The sequence below is a fragment of the Papaver somniferum genome, chromosome 2 (assembly GCF_003573695.1).
Source record: "Papaver somniferum cultivar HN1 chromosome 2, ASM357369v1, whole genome shotgun sequence".
Classification (NCBI taxonomy): Eukaryota; Viridiplantae; Streptophyta; class Magnoliopsida; order Ranunculales; family Papaveraceae; genus Papaver; species Papaver somniferum.
Window position 1 is genome coordinate 95,129,397 of NC_039359.1, and position 18,086 is coordinate 95,147,482.

Sequence of the window (18,086 nt, forward strand, 5' to 3'; positions counted from 1 at the left end):
AAATTTCCGCGATGATACGATGAAAAAAAAAAGAAGAAGAAGGGTTCGGCTGTTGTGGAGGAGGAGGAAGAAGGGGTTAGGGATATGAAACTGATTTTGGTTTATTGATTATAGGTTTTTGTATTAGGGATAGGGATAGATTAGTAGTAATTTAGAGAATTTAAGGGCATATAGGTAATTGAACCACCCCATAGGGTACCCCTTATAAGGTCACCCAAGTTAGGACTAGTCCTTTGTATGCCTTGAAAGTTTTAGGCATGCCCAAAATTAGTGTTCTTCATAACCTCCACTGTGTGAAGACAGATTGGACTTGGGCCTCTCACCTTAGAGTAAAGCAGCAATGTTACAAGAGAGTACAAGTGAAAAGGAGGAGCTCCATTTTGTCTCCCGTGATATGCACAATTCAAGCTAAGAAAGAAATAACGCAACTATTTTTTTCTGTACAACTAGTAAAACTTCAATGCTTTTTTTTATCAATTTATCAAAAACAAAAACAAAAACAAAAAGAGGAATTTTGCATTAAGTTGCAAGCTTAAGAGATTATATATGTAGTCAAAATCCAATCGTGATTGATTTAAACTCATAAAGACAACCTTTAAGAAAATGCAAAGAACGGAAACCAGCAATACACTAGTGATACTAGAAATCAATTTTTGTCTTCTTATCTTCTTTAATCACTGATATAACTTGTTGAGATCATCTTTAAACTTGGATTTTATCTGTTCCCTTTTCAACTTGAGGGCAGCCGTCACTAATCCAGACTCTGGTGTCCATGGATCCGGTAACAACTTAATCTTTGCAGGAGATTCAAATTTGTCAAGTTTTGCAGCCTTCGCAACCTGCATAACAGACAAGGATCGAATAACTTCAACCAAAAGTCTAATACAGTTTATGCATGAGAGTGATTCTTCATAAGCTAATGAAACAAGACGAAAAATGTTCCGAGTTTCTGAAAAGTCTAGACAAGAGACTGCGGTAACCTTAACTCTTCAGACTTGGTGAAACTGTTGATTTTGGTTACCTCCTAAGAAGCTTTGCAGCACCAAGGTTATCTTACTTCCCTTTTCTACCAAGTTGTCTTCACTTTCTCTTACATTTAATATGGGTGGTGAGTGATTTCACAACAGAAAAATAATTGTGCTCTATGAGTGTGATGCATTTTAGAGCATGGAGGGCCATGCATGAATGTACATTATCTAGTACGCGAATATGGAACAATGAAAATGAAGGATTTTCTCTGGAGAAAATATGTAATAGAAAGACACAATGGACTAACCTTGAGAAGAGATTGTTGGACTTCACGGACTGCTTCCTCTTTCTTGCACAGATCTGAAAAATCGTGGTACTCGATTCCAGCTCCATGAGCCCAACCCTCAAGTGCATGCTGCGAAGGAACCACCAATGCTACACAGAAGCTGTGGAATGGGTCTGCATGGACCATGACACTATCCACATAATTACATGAGGCCAAGGCTGCTTCAACCTGTAAACATAGAAAATCAGAGAAAAAAAGGTCCATAAGAATTATAATTTATAACCTATCTCTTTTAATTCAACACCAAAGGTTCTTTTGCTTCTCCTGCACGGACATAAACTACACATCAAATGCTTCCAACCAAGAAACATATTGATATAGATCTTTATTGAACTTCTGGGTTTGGTGGCCTGAAGAGGCTAGATATCTGTACTGTGTGCTTCACAAATGGAAATACAGTATATTGAAATAAACAAATATCTCATTTTTGAACTTCCTTTACTGCAAGAGTATCTCTGGTTTTGTAATTACACACCTTTCCAAGAGATATGTACTCCCCATGTTGAAGTTTAACTATATCTTTTTTCCTGTCAATAATTTCCAGGCATCCGTCCGGGTGAAATTGTCCTATATCACCAGTGTAGAACCATCGCATTCCCTTTTCATCAACCTGTTGTACATACAGGATCATGAAGGACGATAGCATGGTTTGAACTAGCTGATAATATTTCTAGAATGAGGGAAAATCTTACTTTGTACACCTCGTTAGTTTTCTCCTCATTTTTAAAATAACCCAAAGTTATGCTGTGTCCTCCTACTACAACTTCACCTCTGGGCATTGGTTTATCAGTGATCAGGTATCCACCTTCTTCCCAAGAGACGAGCTGTAAATTCAAATAAAACACATGAGAAGCTGCAAGGTGCAAATTTTTCAAGGAAACATGTTTGTAAGTTTAATTAGCAATATAATGTTAAAGACAAAAAAAATTGAATTGTAGGTAACCCAGTATAAATATCAAATGATAACAATATTATTAGTCTATCACCATTAAAAGCAAGTAGAGAGTAGTGACCATAGATGGATTACATTAAGCTCAGTAGAAATTCAGGACATTACAACTATTTCCTCTAAAGAATCCAGGTTATATTTCCAAAAAGATTAAATGCTACGTACCTTAATGTAGCCACACGGAAGAGGTGGACCAGTACGACCCACAGTGGTGTCATCCGCCTCAGAAAAAGCTGCTCCAGCACATGTTTCAGTCAATCCATATCCTTGACCTATAGGAATCCTGTAGAAAATGTTAACAAGCTTAGAATATCAAGTGAACTTAAGGAGGAAATTAAGGAAGAAAAAGAAAATCCATGGGAGTTTTATTCAACAAAATCACTTTGTTTTGAAACTTAACTTATAACGTAATTCAGACATTTTGGTCATTTACCAATCACATTTTGCTAATCAGAACTATTTCTTTAATGTAATCTCATGTATGAGTTAACTTCTCCATATCTATTTCTAACCAAAACATCAGGCTGGCAGAATACCTATTGACATCTATGATTTAAGACTTCTACAAGTTCGCAGTTCCCTATTTGATTTCTATTTAATGAAGGATGTATTTCATCCTCATCCTATCAGGCCACCCTTAACTCATCTTTTCATCTTAGGAGTTTCAGCCCATTTATCTATAAAGAAGACTTCATATTCAGTAATGCTATAAGAGACACTAAATTATGGCGAGAAGAAAACCGAGGACCTTTTCAGGGAAAATACTTCTCCATTTCTCGAAATAACTAAGCCAATTCATTTCTCTCCCTTTTAAATTCTACTCAGCAACAATTTGTAAGTAATTATAACTGGGTAATCTGTCTACTTATGCACCTATGTCCATCCACAGATTCCAAATGGTTCATTCCAACCTTAGTTTAATTTCTGCTAACCCAGTTTTAAGTGTACATCACCTATCATTACCCTTTCAGGAATTCCCAGATGGAGTTGAATAGTATGAGGAGACCTTCTAAGTTACAAGAGGGAGATAACCATTTCATTAAATCTGTTCACTATCTACTATTATATATTGATTTAAGCAAGTCTGTAAAGATAATCAATTTAGGACTTGACTTCTACATAAAAATAAAAAGAATTAACATATTATGCTGTTTGTGCATGATCAGGTGTATCTCAAATGTTTTAGCAAGACAGTCTTTTTAGATTACGCCCCTACATCACCAGTCAAGGAATCAACCATAACTGCTTATTTAAGGACTTAAAATGCTACTCATGAAGTGATTCAGGAACTCTGATAACCCAAGTGACACTAGATGACCTTTTAAGTGCTGGGATTTCATGGACAATCACAGATAAGAAGAGAGTACGATACCCTAGGCAGACATTCATGAACCGTTGTGTGTCTCTGGACAAAGGAGCTCCACCACAAAGCATAAATCTCATACGGCCTCCAAGAATAGATCTTATCTTTTTGAAAACAATGACATCCAGAAAAGTCTTTTCCAGTCCCCAAGCCCCAAACAAGCTTCCTTCTATAGCAGACAATCGACGTTTGTATCCGAGGTTGAAAAGTTTTTTGGTTAATCCACCCTTCTCATTGACCTATATAAAAAGATATGGTCCAAACAAAAGACACTTAACATTAACCGCAACCACGCAGTCACGAAAATAAGAAGGCGATAAACCAACTGTAAGCCCCACTAAATTGTAGTCAACTCAAACCTTTTTCAACACTCCGTCTCGAACACGATCTAAAATAGCTGGAACTGCTGCCATAAGGGTGGGCTTCAATGCAGAGGCATCTCCCAGGGTTCCTTTCTTGATTTTATTCGAGGTGTCGGTTAGGGTCAGAGCTGAACCATAACCAATGGCAGCACCTGCTGTCAACATCACAGTCTAGACAACCAGAAAATACAAAAAATTAAAATAGAACCACTTGGTGCTAATTAAGAAATAAAAGAAATGCTAACATGTAAGGACCTCGGCTTCCAGCTCAAAAACATGAGCCAAGGGTAAATACGCCAAGTAAACATCTTTGCGGCCTATTTCTGGTATAACTGTCATGACTGCTGCTGCTGTTGATACAATGTTGCCATGAGTCATCATGACTCCCTGCATTATGATGTTACACTCTGTTACGGATGGAAGTACAGGGACGAAATAATTTGAAAACTTAGTGTCCATAGAAGTCTTGTTATCTTTCAGTTTGTTGTCATCCAGAAGTATCTCTTTGTTAGGCAGGTGCAGTTCTAGCAGACAAAACCAGCTAGCAAGTTCACGGGACAACATGCAGGACAGAAATGGAAATCGACCTAACGCAAAGCATGGGGAGAACAGTTCGGATGTACCAAATCTACAGTTCATTTGTGAGCAGCATATACTACTAAAGCTCATAAAAATACTCCTTTCCGGGGTTAGTGTATCTAACTAAAAACAACTTTACTTGTATGAGAAGGAAAAGCAATAACCAACCTTCGGTAACCCTGTACTACCACTTGTATACATGATGACAGCAGTATCAGTTTTTGAAGGTAGTCTGGGATGAGCAGGATTTTCTTTTCCTAGCTTCTCCACTTCAGAAAAAGATGTAAGTGTAAAGTTGTCGAAAGATGAATCAACTGTGGTGTCATCATCTTCAAAATAAATGATGTGCTTAATGAATTCCAGGCTAGAGCTAATTGCAGCCAATTTCTTCAATTGCTTTGGATCACAGATCAAGGTTGTTACTTGTGTCTGCCAAACAAGAAATTTTTTTCTCCAAGTTAGATTAGATTGAACATCAGTAAAAAAATAAGTTGGAGTCTGGTGAAAGACCTACTATCCTTTGCCTGATTCACTGGCAGGACCGAACATTCAATCGCAAAAAGATGGAGATTTTCTCACCTCATTAAGGGAATGAATAAGAGCCTCCTCACCTAGCGAAGCATAGATAGTCACAACCGTAATATTCTGCCTGAAGCATCCCTGGTATGGAAAAAAGTATGTATCATATACCCTTAGAAGCAAAACCTACAAACAGTATCTACGGACAGCACGAAAGTCAATATTACCTGAAAGGCAAGTAACCACTCTGCCCTGGAATCAGCAAAAATAGCAGCACGACTATCTGCACTATGACCCAACTTTACCAAACCAGATGCAAAGTTGCTAGCTCTCTTAAAAGCTCCTTCGTATGTTTCCCATACATATTCTCCCAGGTGTAACTTCTCAAATTTCCTCCCATCACCACCTGTAACTACTTCCCTACTAATAACCTCTCTTGTACCAAGACACCGTTCGTGTGCATTCTTCTTACAAGACTGCTCAAAAAGAGCTGCCATAGTAGTAGCTCCTTCCCAAGGAACTTCAATCAATGTCTTAGATCTATGGTTACGAATCGCGAAACCCGTCTCCCCACCAACTTGTACTGGCACTCCCCTTTGTTTAGTTCTTTTTATCCCGATGAGTAACAAAGGTATAAGAAGACCAATTGTAAATGCAACAGCAATACCAATCGACTCATTGCCATTGAAAATCGACATGTAATTCTGAACCAAGCTTTTCAGCATTGGAGAATTGAAAACACCTCCATTAGAATCTCCCATTGTGTATACTACTATTTTGTGTATAGTTATTGACAAATACTGCTAAATTTGCACCATAAATTTACCTGGAAGTAAATAATCACAACAGAAGTAGAGAATTAAGTATCAAACAAAATTCATGATTCATAATTCAAGAGTTTAAAATAGTAATCATATTTAGGCACAGAATTCAATTCGGATACAGCATCAGCAAAAAGAGTCAGTATTGTCGTCAAAAGTGTTGAGTCTATGAACAAAATATATTCTCGACTAGGTACCATGAAAGTAGGTAGAAATCAGATAGAACCACTAATCTAATGGAGGAGTATAAATCTACTGAAATTTAATCCGATTCCAAGCTGCTTACATAAAATTGAAAACAAACACTAATAGGTATAACTCTGAATTAATCAAAAGACGATCCCTAAACAACCGAAATTAAACAGAAGAAAAAATTGAAAAAAATATGTAAATCCAAGGAAGATGATGAGACGAGAATCAAAACCAGGATTTGTAGGCTTTACCTTGTGAAGGAGGAGAAGTTGGAATTGTTTGGTTTATGGTTTGTTTCTTCTTCTTCTTCTCTGGTCTAAAAGAAGAAGTATAAGCAGAAGGAAGGCCTCCTATAATATTAGAATAATAGTGGGTATGATTCGTATGAACATGGATACAGTTGAAACAACCCAAAGACTTATGCAATTAATACTAAAACACCACTGGATTTACAGTGGAAACACATTTTGTCACCGATGACGATGCTGCGTAACTTCAAACTTGTTTTTTCTTTTTCTCTGATAAAAATTTCATCAAAATTCTGACTTTATATTTTGGTCAAGATTTTTTTTTTCTTTCTTTGTTCGTCTCCCAATTCTTTGGTCGACAGAAAAATTGGGTCACGTGTCACAGTTACAGTGGTAACACATTGCTAACTCTCTCTGGTTAAACAGGTGATTCTACTTCCAGGTGAGCTGAGTTGAGCATCACATAAGCAGGCTTGGGAATACATTTATCGGAAAATAGGTCATTTATCAAAATATTTTTAAAACACGGTTTAAATGGACGAGTAAAAATTAGTATTGGTGAAATGGACACCAAAAAAATAGCAAGATTAAATTGGATTCATCCTGGCTTAAACTTAAAAAATAACGAGGATATAACTGGATGCACCCTAATGTAAATTAAAAATAAGAAAAACTATTTGAAAATGAGTAGGATGAAACTGTTTACATCCTGTTATTTTTACATTTTTGTCCATTTAAACTGTATCAAAATCTAGATGTTTTTTTCATCCCAGAAATTGTTGATTTTGATCCTTTTAGCTAATTTTCTGATATATTATTATTTACGGGTAATAAATTCAGTGTCATCGATGGACAGGTGCATTAATAGTGTTGGTTGGGAAATGATATCATTTTTGGAAACATACAAATTTACCGACAAGAACTCTAGATTCAAGAGAAATGGGTAGCCATCATCATTGTTTTTGCGCGCATGGTTGCACATTTCCAATGACTGTTAAACAGAACAAGATAAACTGCAAGCAATTTTTAAAAGACCGATTTCAGCTACTCGTTTACTGGTCGACAATCCAGTCCAGTTGTTTCTGTTGCTCAGTCAAATCAGCAGCATAAGGCTGGACATGTAGGCTTTGCCCAGTGACAAACAAACAAACAAGAATTTGAAAGGCTCACGTTGGATGAGGACTCTTTAAGGCCACAATTCCCAGTACTCTTTAGTTGGATGACATATAGGGCCTTCAATTGATTTCCGACTCTAGCTGCTAAGTGATATGAACCACCCACGACTATCATTAATAACTAGATAATATGGACCACCTTGAATACCTAACATTTGGTCAATTCTAGCACGATAAACAGATGATATGGACCTTCTAGAATAGGTGACGATCATCTCTAGAAAATATCTCCCTCCGTTTTGGAAAAGAGTTACTATTACACAATACAAGAAGCACACATCACTATTTCTATTCTGCAGTCAAAATCTTCTTGGTCACACCCATACAGCCCAGTGCAGCACATTCAATTGCCAGAACCTGGTATCAAGAAGACAATTCACACTCCATCCCTGATACATCATTTACCAATCCGTGAAAAACATTTTAGGAATCACTAACAAAAACCCCTTATACGGCAGGTGTAATACCTCCTCCCTTTCAAGGAAGATATCTTCCAGGACCTGTTATAGAGTCTGGAGCAGCAGAAACTGTGCTATTAGTACGAGGTACACTACTACACCTGTTCCATTACTTAACGAAAATTAAGAGAGTAATATTCATTGTAAATTCGTTGTAAATAACAAATTACATTCACAAGGTTTATGCCATTTAACTGATAGATTTTACCTCATCTACCCAAAGACATGATGATTGCCTAGTCTTTTTTTTATCAAGGATCTGGACCCTTCCATGGGGGATATAAGAAATGATAGACAACTAGAAGCTTCCATGAAGATTTATTAGCCCAATTAAAGGACACAGAAAAGATTTAAGAAACTTAAAGAATGGAAACATACATGAACTTGTATGACTACTTGATTTGAACATTGTGTATTTAGCATCCTGAATCAGTTACTTGTTTATAAGTTATAACAGCACATACATGTCTGCGAATAAATACATACCATTCAATAGCAATATGTTGTAGAAATCTATCCTCAAATTCATGGCAAAGCTTCGACAGTATTACCCTTGTACCAGCACTTTGAACTAGTTGTTCTCAGAGCCTCACTTGGTCATCAGTGTACAACTACGTGGGCCTTACTCAAGACGCTGTCGAGTTGTAGACGCCGTCGAATTCTAATATAACAGCAGTATTAGGATTATCATAATGGCAAATATACAAAGAAACATCACAGCCAGGGCATTAGTATACATTCACTCCTGGTAAGTTTTTGAACAATCACTGCAAAAACAGAAGTACAAGGTGGAAAACATAACTAGGCGAAAAGGAGAAACTTATAGCAAAACAACACTTCCCAACTTACCACCTTAATTTCATATTCAGCTGGAAGGATTTGTAAATCACCGACATCCTACAAGCAGCAGATGGTTGTCTCCCTCTTAGACCACTCTGCCATTTGAATCTTCAAACTACTACCGCCTCCTCCAACTATAACAGAAAATATCACATACTGTATAAGTAACCTGTCCAATAAATACATTACAAGTTATCTCAGACAAAATTGTACGAGATGGATTGTCTGCAACGAAGACTAATGTCTATGCTTGATTGCAAAAACTTGTTTCTTACGAAACAGTCATTCTGCTCGTACTAGTAAAGACTCTCTGGTACGACAAAACTAATAATAACAGGTAAATAGAGAGAAAGAGAAAAACTGCGCACCTGGTAGTAGTAATTGAGTCAGATGTTGGAGGAAGGGATGAATTGTAGCAAGCTCCATCAAAATAATATGGCCAACAACAGCTGAATTGCTAGTTACTCGTCTCTTTGAATAAAATCAACTTCGAGTTCTTCAAGAAACTGTGAGTGACTTCTTAAGATCATAGGGTATTGACTCCTTATTTAGTTTATCGCATCTGCGGATCTCTAATTTCCGGAGGGAAGTGCATAATCGTAAATCCGGTAGAGGCGTTAAGACAGGGCAATTTACATTTACTAACCACAGCAACAATGATTACTTCAGATACTTTTAACCTTACTGGCTCAATCTCAAAGAAATGAGCCTATTTAAGCCTGAGGTAACCAAACCTGGTTACAGTTAGGAATGGAAGAACACATGTTGGCTAGCTATTTGAAACCTTGTTGATCTATAATGTTTTTGTTCCACAATTGCAAAAGTGTATAATGTCGAACTCCATCAAATCAGTTTTCATATAAAAAACATAATAACATTCACAAAATTTCTTCAACTATCTGTTTACATATTTGAGAATGTTAAAGACGTAACCAGAACCCAGTTCTGGTATCCCCAACCCTTTGGGGATTTTGCATTGTAACATGGTTACCTGAAGTCAATGTCTGATTATCCTCACCCATTAGGTGATCGGAACTTCCAATACCATTAACAGCATCAATGGGATAATGCAAATTACTTACGTGATCTATGTTAGGTTGAGTAATACTCACCTCTTCCTCGGCTTCTTTGTCCAGCTCTCCAATTATCATCTCCATAGTAGATTTCGCAGTTTGGTAAGCATTTATTGATATTGCAGACTTAGCACAAAGATTAAAAGTGAGTTGGCAAAGATCGTTAAAGCGGAAGGCTTGAGATTTCTGACAGTCTTCTAGCGCTTTCCTACATCCTTCACCCAAGAAAACCCCGACTTTTGCCTTTTTTGTCCACCTTTTCCTGATGTAGACATCTGGAACCAACATAATATTCCGCACAGTGAAGACTTTAAAAATATGCTTACAAAGAATGCCCGTGAACTCAAAATTCTGACAATCACAATTCACTCGTATGTCATTATTACAAGAGCTGAAACTAACAAGGCAGCTCCTATTTTGACCCCACCTTGACACCGCATATGTCCAATTTGTTCCTACCCTTGCTGTTTCTTCAGCAATGTAGCTAAAACTCTCACAAAACTCCTTATGGAACTCTTTAAAGACTGATCTTGTGTACAGATCAGCAGCTTGTTGTTCCATTGGAACATCTAACTTCAAAACAGGCCGTGTTTCAAGAGACTGAAAATCTTCGGATATTTCCTCATCCCGTCTATGATCAAGCGCCTTGTCATACTGCTTGAGAAACTCATAAAGAGGAAGTGGCTCATTCACGAATCCATCGAAGTAAGAATTTATACTCTCGATGCATTGAATCGTCATCATATTTGCGTGGAAAACATGCCTCGAGTACACTGGAGCCCACATGTGCCGTTTCTTGTACAAATTATCCAGCCACTCATTTTCATGAAGCTTGTATTTTTCATGTAACAATACCCAACTTGACTCAAATTCATCACACCATTGTGTATCATAGATACATTTCTTCAAATCTGTAATAAATGCATCCCTCATATTTTCTAAATGACTAAAATGATTGGAAGCATCCACGAGAATCTCCCCTAAACATAAACTCTGACGGGTACCTGGTAAAACTTGCTCAATTGCTTTCATCATTGCTGCATCTCCATCAATAACTATTGCAACTGGACGACGTCCAGACATGGCTTTCAAAAATGTCTCCAATAGCCATGTTAAGGACTCCTCATTCTCGTTCAATAATATTGCACAACCAAATAAAACTGTCTGAAGGTGATGATTTATACCTAGAATCGGTGAAAATGCCCGTCCGTACTTGTTGATCCCATAGTTACTCCTGAAATAAACCACATCACCGAAGTACCCATAATCCATCCTTGATCTCGTATCAGCCCAAAAGAAGTTTAACATTCGATCATCTTTACCACCTTGTATGGCATAAAAGAAGGATGGACTCTCGGTTTGCATTTCCCTAAAGTAATTTAGAAGTGCCCTTACATCTCCTTTTTCTGGTTTCTTTATCTTACAATCACTCATGCTCATGTCTACTTGAATAGATTGAATGCGTCTTTGAGACCTCAGCATATGCTTTTCCCCTGAATTAGCACATTCATGGTTGTGTTCTTCGTCAAATTTACGCACAACCCATTTACCATCAGTAACCCTTTTGACATCCAACTTGGCACTGCAACCCACTCTTATAGACCTTACATTTCGTCTTCTCACCTTTACTAAGACACCATCTTTCATTTTCTTTGGTTCCTCGTCATCATTATCACGCCTCTTTCTGCGATGACCTTCCTTAGAACAACAAAATCGTTGAAATATAAGAGCTCCGTCTATATTTGATCTACGGTTTTTGGCTCTTCGAATGCTGAAACCAACAGCCCTAGCATATTCATTGTAGTAAAAATATGACTCATCAAGAGAGTCAAATTCCATTCCGACAAATGGTTTATAGAATGTCCCATCATTGGGTGCATCCATTTCAGCTTCCTTAAGTCTCTGCTTAATCCACTGCTTATAGCCAGAGGAAAGGATCAGCTCTGGCTGATTCACTTGTGAAGGTTGTGTCTCTTGTGACGCTAGGTAGATCTTCTCGTCTTCTTCAGTAGCCTATAAGAACATCAGATACCATAACTAATGAGCACATAGATTTTAGTACGAAAACCCTCGTAATAAAAGATGGTTCTATGGAGAAAAAAGGTTGTTAAACCTAGTTGCCTTATATATGTCGACTACGTGCTTAAAATTTTCTGACTGAAGGTGATAAACCAAGAAAAACATGTGAGCATCATTAAAGCACAAGTACAGTAAAGCACCTCCTCTTGTTATTTTAGACGTTTCCGTCAGAACTATGAACCAAAAAATCCTAACCTTTGAAGAAGAGACCTTATCGTCCTTCACTTCTGGACCATCTGGCTTACTTAGATCAGATTCTCCAACTGACAAGCTTGGGATCACAAACCCGTCTGTATCTGTACAAGATAAATTAAAGACAAGAATTTCATCAATGTGTATGTGAAATAGAAAACTTGACATGCAACTGACAAGTATTGGATTATGATTAGAAAACCTTGCTTCCAGATTCACAAATATTCTAAGCACTTGAACAAACAAATATATTACCATGTGTTGTCTGCTGTAAATTTCCATGTAATAATCTTAGGAATCACTATTAAGCTTAACATCATACCGTACCCACAGCTTGAATCAATTTTTCAAGAATCAATATTGAAAAGTTTAACTTGGCCAGACAGTTTTATCCAGCATAAAGATAACATAAAGGGTAATCACAAACCAGTGCTTGTGAAGTAACTCGTAAGTTCAAGTCTTAAACAACATAACGGAACAAGCAATTAAGTCCACAAAAATTCCACTAGGTAATGAACCATTTTCCCCACAAAAAATCCACTATTAATAGCAATGTGGACAGCAGAGAAGTTGTTTTGTCTGTTGTTACTGTCGTTGTTCTTTAATATATCCAGTTTTTCCTACTTTACTAATCAACACATATTTAACAATCCTTAAGTTTACCGAGCGCTAGAGAAAAGCAAAGTTAATACCAGATGTTTTTTTAGAAGGTTCGCTAATATATATGAAGGGGTGGTCCTTCAAGCACAAATGAAGTAGAAATCACAGTGAAATGATGGTTCTATTGTGCTTCGTCCAAATCTACCTATTCCCAAAGATAGTAGATGCTCACGGATGAGCAATTCCCAGACAAGCCTCCATAAGAGTAATATAACAACCAGTAGGTCTTCAGAACCTGAGATTAGGTTTCTCAGAGCCCTTCCAGAAAAGGTTGGGAAGCTAATAGCACTTTTACAATCATCCAGTCTGTTCCTAATTCAACGAATCACACAGCTTTGATGATACAGAAACACATCAACAGTCTCCAAAACCCCAATAAGAAAATAACATTTTTTTTCTTGTAATATAAAATTTTAAGAAATGCCCAAAGAAAAATTAATCAGGAATTACCCAAGTTAGACAATAAAAACAGAAAATGAAGAATCAAGTAAATTTAAAAAATTTCAATCAGGTTATAATATATGCCAAAAAGAAAAATGATTAGGGACTTACCCCACTCATCTTCTTCGATTTGTTGAACAGTATTCTGCTCCATTGAACAGAATCGATCATGGATTTCAATGGCTTCAGGGGGTATGGTGCCCCGCGTTCTCAACAGAACTCTCAAGTATTTAAGTTTTTTTTTTTTTTTTTTTTTTGAAGCACTCAAGTTAAGAATACAGATTTCTCTAAAATTCACTTAGGACGGTGGCAGCTGAAAAAGAAAGAGAGACCCTAATAAATGCTCAAAATACCAACTCGATTGCTTTTAGTCTGAGATTAGTTGTTACAGTCTTATTACATACAGGAGATCTCCGGTTGGGTTCTGATAATGGAGGGCAAAATAGAATCGAGTGTTTGTTGTCTGATACCAAAAACAACCAGTTTGTGCTTTTCTTTGTAGGATAAACATTTATTTCCACCCTACTTTGACCTAAACTGACCAATGCTGCTGATCGGGTGATCCAGGTGTACCAAATTGCATATAAGACAAAACATGTTTTGGTAAGGGGTTGGTACACTCCGAAGCAAAATGGCACCCCCCATTAGCAGCCATGTAAACTGACATCAGCTAAGCTTGTGATTTTGGCACTAACTTTTGACCTGAATTTAAGTTTCGCACAATTTTTCTTAGATGTGCGCTACGCAGCCATAAACAATGACTGCATTTTCTGATATGTAAAATTTATATTCTACTGATTTGAATTTCAACAGGAGATAAACAACATACTATGTAGTTTTGTATATATGGCAAAAATGTCAAATTTCCACTGTCGATGAAAATAAAAAACAATTGTATACAACCCCATTGTGTTGCATGGGGTTATAGCATTACTGAACATTCTGCTCTTCATCAGGGTCTGGGACCATTTAAACCCAGAACTGCACTTGATGAATGAGTTAACATAGCAAATTGTCATTCTAACATGAACTCCTTCTGCAATGCGTGAAACTTAGATGCTTTTAAATGATCTCCATCAACTGTATCGGGTCACAAATTCACGTTAGCCCAAAATTCTAGCCAACAAGCAAACTTCATCTGAGTTTGGAAAGAGCAGCTGCCATGCTTGCACCAACGAGTGCATTGTTCTTCACAAGTGCACTATCTGAAGCTTAGTTAAGGAGAAATTGGCAGCAAAATAAACTGAATGGATAGCTTCAATATTGCAGTTTCATCACGCATTTGTAATATTTATAATCACCAAAACTAGAAATGGTCAACCAACAAGGAAAGATTATACTAAAAAAGCGCACCCATCAACGCCTAACATAGATCAGAACCCAAAACCAAGAAAACACCAGCCATGACACGAACTCCACACCCAGTAAAACTCACGCCCTTAACTCATCATCTATTCTTACAGTTCATCTTATGTCAGATAAATACTTCGTTAGAGAAGACCTTGTGATTTAAATGATTAGCAGTAGCCATAGGAAAACTCGTGACAAATGCAACTATGGAATAAATCCTTGATAACTTCAAACGTATGATACAACAAACAATACAGATTTATAGCATATAATACATATTCTTTCTCCTGCAATGACTATAAATCCATAACTGATAGTGGTATAACTCTAAACTCTGAAGAAATTCTACCATAAAGGCTCGGACAATTATAGCACAGTATAGCCAAACATATGACACCAGGAAAAGGATACTTGATGCCAGTGAGGCACCTTTAGTTAGTTCGTTCACTTTTGCGAGCAAAAAAGGTGTTTCAGCATTTCCAGACACATTTTTGTCCCTGAAATTTAAACCAGGTTGAGAGAAAGAAAAAAAAAAACATAGAGAAGTCCAAAGTCAAATTAATGTGAATAAAGAATAGAGATTAAAGTTTAGGATTAAAGTTTGATGAGGCTCGACTAATGTATACCTTGCTTCTTTTAGGGGAGTTTGTATTGCAGATTCTATCATTCTTCCTGAAGCAGCATGTTCTTTCGGTATTGGAACACCAATTAGGATGCCAGATCCAAGTCCGAGTTTCAGGTTGGCATCTAAAAGACAAAATCAACTTAAACATATTACCAGAAGTACAACGAGATACGTATTATAGAAAGAAAAGGAACAGGTCATGCCTATAAGCCGAGCGCAGTCTTCGGGAGAATCTACACGACACGGCACCTGTAGTTTGCATGGCATGCAAAATAAAATCAATACAACTCGAGAGTCCAAAATTAACAGAAGAAAAATAGAGCTCCACAAAAAGTTAGTGATATTGAAAACACGGAAACAAATATAAAGTTCCGATGGTAGCACCTGGCAGCCACTTGTTTCTGTAAAAAATGCTGGGAACTCATGGGTCTTATAAGACGCAACTGTAACACCTTGTGTTTCCTGTATGGAGATTTCACTTGAGATGCATTAGTATCTTAATATATAATTTTATGTGACAACAGTGACATTAAAAGATAAGTTGGCGTTATGTACCAAATATTCTAAAGTTCTTGGAATATCTAATATTGATTTGATACCGGCAGATATTACTGCAACCGGAGACCTTCCAAGCTCAGTCAGATCAGAAGATATATCCATAGCTGCAAACACAATAAGGGCATTTTACTTTTACAGAATGAAACATTGTGAATGATACTTCTATGTTCAGAAACCCATTAGTAACTGCAAGAAGGTTAATCTATTCATATATATAGCATAAGATATGGCAAAAGGCCACAGTTCCAATTAACTGCAAGCCAACAATAATCCTGGACTCCTAGTTAAAAAGAATCAAGATGATAGGTCTTACTCTGTTCACCATGTCTGTGCACCCCTCCAATTCCTCCGGTCACAAAAACAGGGATCCCAACCTGCACGAAATTGGGTTGAGTTTGAATATTTAGTTTCTTTTTTGGTAGGTAAAGAGATACGTCAGTTATCGAAAGGAAAGGTTTATGAGATATGAACATAGAAGAAGAAAGATGAAAAAAGAGGAGTGTTGTGGAGGGAGGGGAGGAGGCTGAAAATCTTCTCTGAGGTAACAAATAGATATATGTATAATTTTCTATGGACGACAAGGAAACCAAGAAAAGGAAAAATAGAGAAAAGCTGAGAAGTTGGTTACCTTGGACGCAAAGAAAATAGTTGCTGAAACAGTTGTTGCGCCATTTCCTCCACTTGCCACCTGAGAAGGTATAATGAAAATCTTTCTTATCATTGCTTAAACATATAAGAAATTGAAATACTTCAACAGCCTGATGACTCTGATTAGCTGGTTAGTCCTTTGCCAGCAAGGAATTTGATGACAGGTCAGGTCTTGCAAGGATAGACATGGTATCAGAAGGATGTTACACAGAACAAACAAAATTTCACTATATCTTTTGCAAATCTTTTCAACAGTTTGAATTATAGATACTCAGATATTTGAATAAACTAAGGACTGATCAATAAACGTATCCCAGATTATGACTCATAATATGTGCAATGTCCCTACGAGCTGTCTTTTGAGCTTTAGTGCCAAGACTTGCAAGCCTCTCTAGTTGTTCATTGCTAAGACCTGAACCAGCAAAGAAGAAAAACTAAGCATAAAGATACCAATAAATGAACAAGGGAGGGTTTTCCAATAATATTTCACAGTCCTAAGCAAAATCCTCAAGAATGTCTTTGGATGCTACTGTACATATTGAAATTGAAATCATCAAAAATCAACGGTTTTATATCTCTATTAACATCATGAAATGTAAATATATCAATCATCAGAGCACCATCACAATAAACATATATTAAACAATACTGTGTGAGTTCATTATTGAAGACAGTTCTAAATCATAAATGAGAACCTATGCATGGTGTGCCGTCTAAAATAGCAATTGTGGCTGGAACTGCTCCATTCTCCCTTACAATTGCCTCCACCTCCGTTGCAGTTTGTAAGTTTTGCGGGTAAGGCATTCCTGAACTTAAAAGAGAAAACAGATAATCACACTGTGACCTAAAACTAAGAAGCAGACAGCTCAAAATAGAAAAATAAATACAAAAATCGATTAGCATACCATGTGAAATTATAGTGGATTCGAGAGCTACAACAGCACGGCCATTTGACAAAGCATCAAACACTTCTGGTGATATCTTGACATCCCCTTTACTAGAACCATTCTCACTCTATACCCCCATTTCACAAATTCACGACCAAACACAGTAATTCAGTAAGAAAGAAATTGAAGTCTTTCAAAATCGAATCCCTAATGGTAAGTTACAATTCAACATTGATTTGAAAGATATTACCTGTTTTGTTTGTTCAAATTGCCTTTGTAGATTAACTAATCTTGAGAGGGGTGAAGATGATGACATTGCCAAGTGAGTGGTGATTAGGGTTTCAGTGAGAGACTGTGCGTAGCTGTGAAGATCCCACAGTACACCCAAAGTAGGTTTTTATGAGAAATCGGAGGTTTTGATTGGAGTTGCAAGTATGAAAGTTAACTACTACAGACAGAAGCGATATTTTTACAGAAGCGATTTCTTTTTTGATAAAACAGCATGATTTATAAAGGGGATACCGCTTCATATTGGACAAAAAGATCCCACTGATCTTAGTTGTTGGATCGATGAAATGGTTTCAGTAATTAGTAGGACAGGTATCCCCTTTATAAATCGTGTAAAATAGAAGTGGCTTTTCGGTGTGGTTTGGTGTTAAAACCTCCATCCACGGGGATGGTTACAAGCCTTTTCTTTTCTCTCTAAAAGCTTACTCGGCCGATGACTTGTTTTCAGAAATCGAAGCATAGAT

The 18,086-nt window shown here is 37.0% G+C and overlaps 3 protein-coding genes across 5 annotated transcripts; all 3 read right to left on the bottom strand.

Moving 5' to 3' along the window:
- Window positions 1-450: 450 nt before the first annotated feature.
- On the bottom strand, window positions 451-6,622 carry LOC113348459 (long chain acyl-CoA synthetase 8-like). 2 transcript variants are annotated; one of them, XM_026592234.1, is made up of 12 exons: window positions 6,352-6,622; window positions 5,315-5,913; window positions 5,148-5,228; window positions 4,737-4,997; window positions 4,245-4,376; window positions 3,987-4,160; window positions 3,637-3,866; window positions 2,430-2,547; window positions 2,008-2,139; window positions 1,791-1,925; window positions 1,277-1,483; window positions 451-839 (listed from the first exon to the last, which is right to left on the bottom strand). In XM_026592234.1, the coding sequence occupies exons 2-12, from the start codon at window positions 5,846-5,848 to the stop codon at window positions 675-677; spliced, it is 2,169 nt and encodes a 722-aa protein (XP_026448019.1). In that variant the 5' UTR covers window positions 5,849-5,913; window positions 6,352-6,622; the 3' UTR covers window positions 451-674. The 2 variants fall into 2 exon arrangements, with proteins under 2 accessions (XP_026448019.1, XP_026448020.1); XM_026592235.1 differs by lacking the exon at window positions 4,245-4,376.
- Window positions 6,623-9,645: 3,023 nt separating this feature from the next.
- On the bottom strand, window positions 9,646-13,735 carry LOC113348460 (protein FAR1-RELATED SEQUENCE 5-like). 2 transcript variants are annotated; one of them, XM_026592236.1, is made up of 3 exons: window positions 13,378-13,735; window positions 12,169-12,269; window positions 9,646-11,907 (listed from the first exon to the last, which is right to left on the bottom strand). In XM_026592236.1, the coding sequence occupies exons 1-3, from the start codon at window positions 13,418-13,420 to the stop codon at window positions 9,742-9,744; spliced, it is 2,310 nt and encodes a 769-aa protein (XP_026448021.1). In that variant the 5' UTR covers window positions 13,421-13,735; the 3' UTR covers window positions 9,646-9,741. The 2 variants fall into 2 exon arrangements, with proteins under 2 accessions (XP_026448021.1, XP_026448022.1); XM_026592237.1 differs by lacking the exon at window positions 13,378-13,735 and adding an exon at window positions 12,421-13,309.
- A 375-nt stretch (window positions 13,736-14,110) lies between these two features.
- Window positions 14,111-17,794, bottom strand: LOC113348462 (pseudouridine-5'-phosphate glycosidase-like). The gene is made up of 12 exons (XM_026592238.1): window positions 17,585-17,794; window positions 17,353-17,461; window positions 17,143-17,253; window positions 16,777-16,859; window positions 16,428-16,487; window positions 16,113-16,173; window positions 15,797-15,903; window positions 15,626-15,703; window positions 15,445-15,490; window positions 15,243-15,363; window positions 15,028-15,113; window positions 14,111-14,471 (listed from the first exon to the last, which is right to left on the bottom strand). The coding sequence occupies exons 1-12, from the start codon at window positions 17,648-17,650 to the stop codon at window positions 14,401-14,403; spliced, it is 999 nt and encodes a 332-aa protein (XP_026448023.1). The 5' UTR covers window positions 17,651-17,794; the 3' UTR covers window positions 14,111-14,400.
- Between the last annotated feature and the right edge of the window lie 292 nt (window positions 17,795-18,086).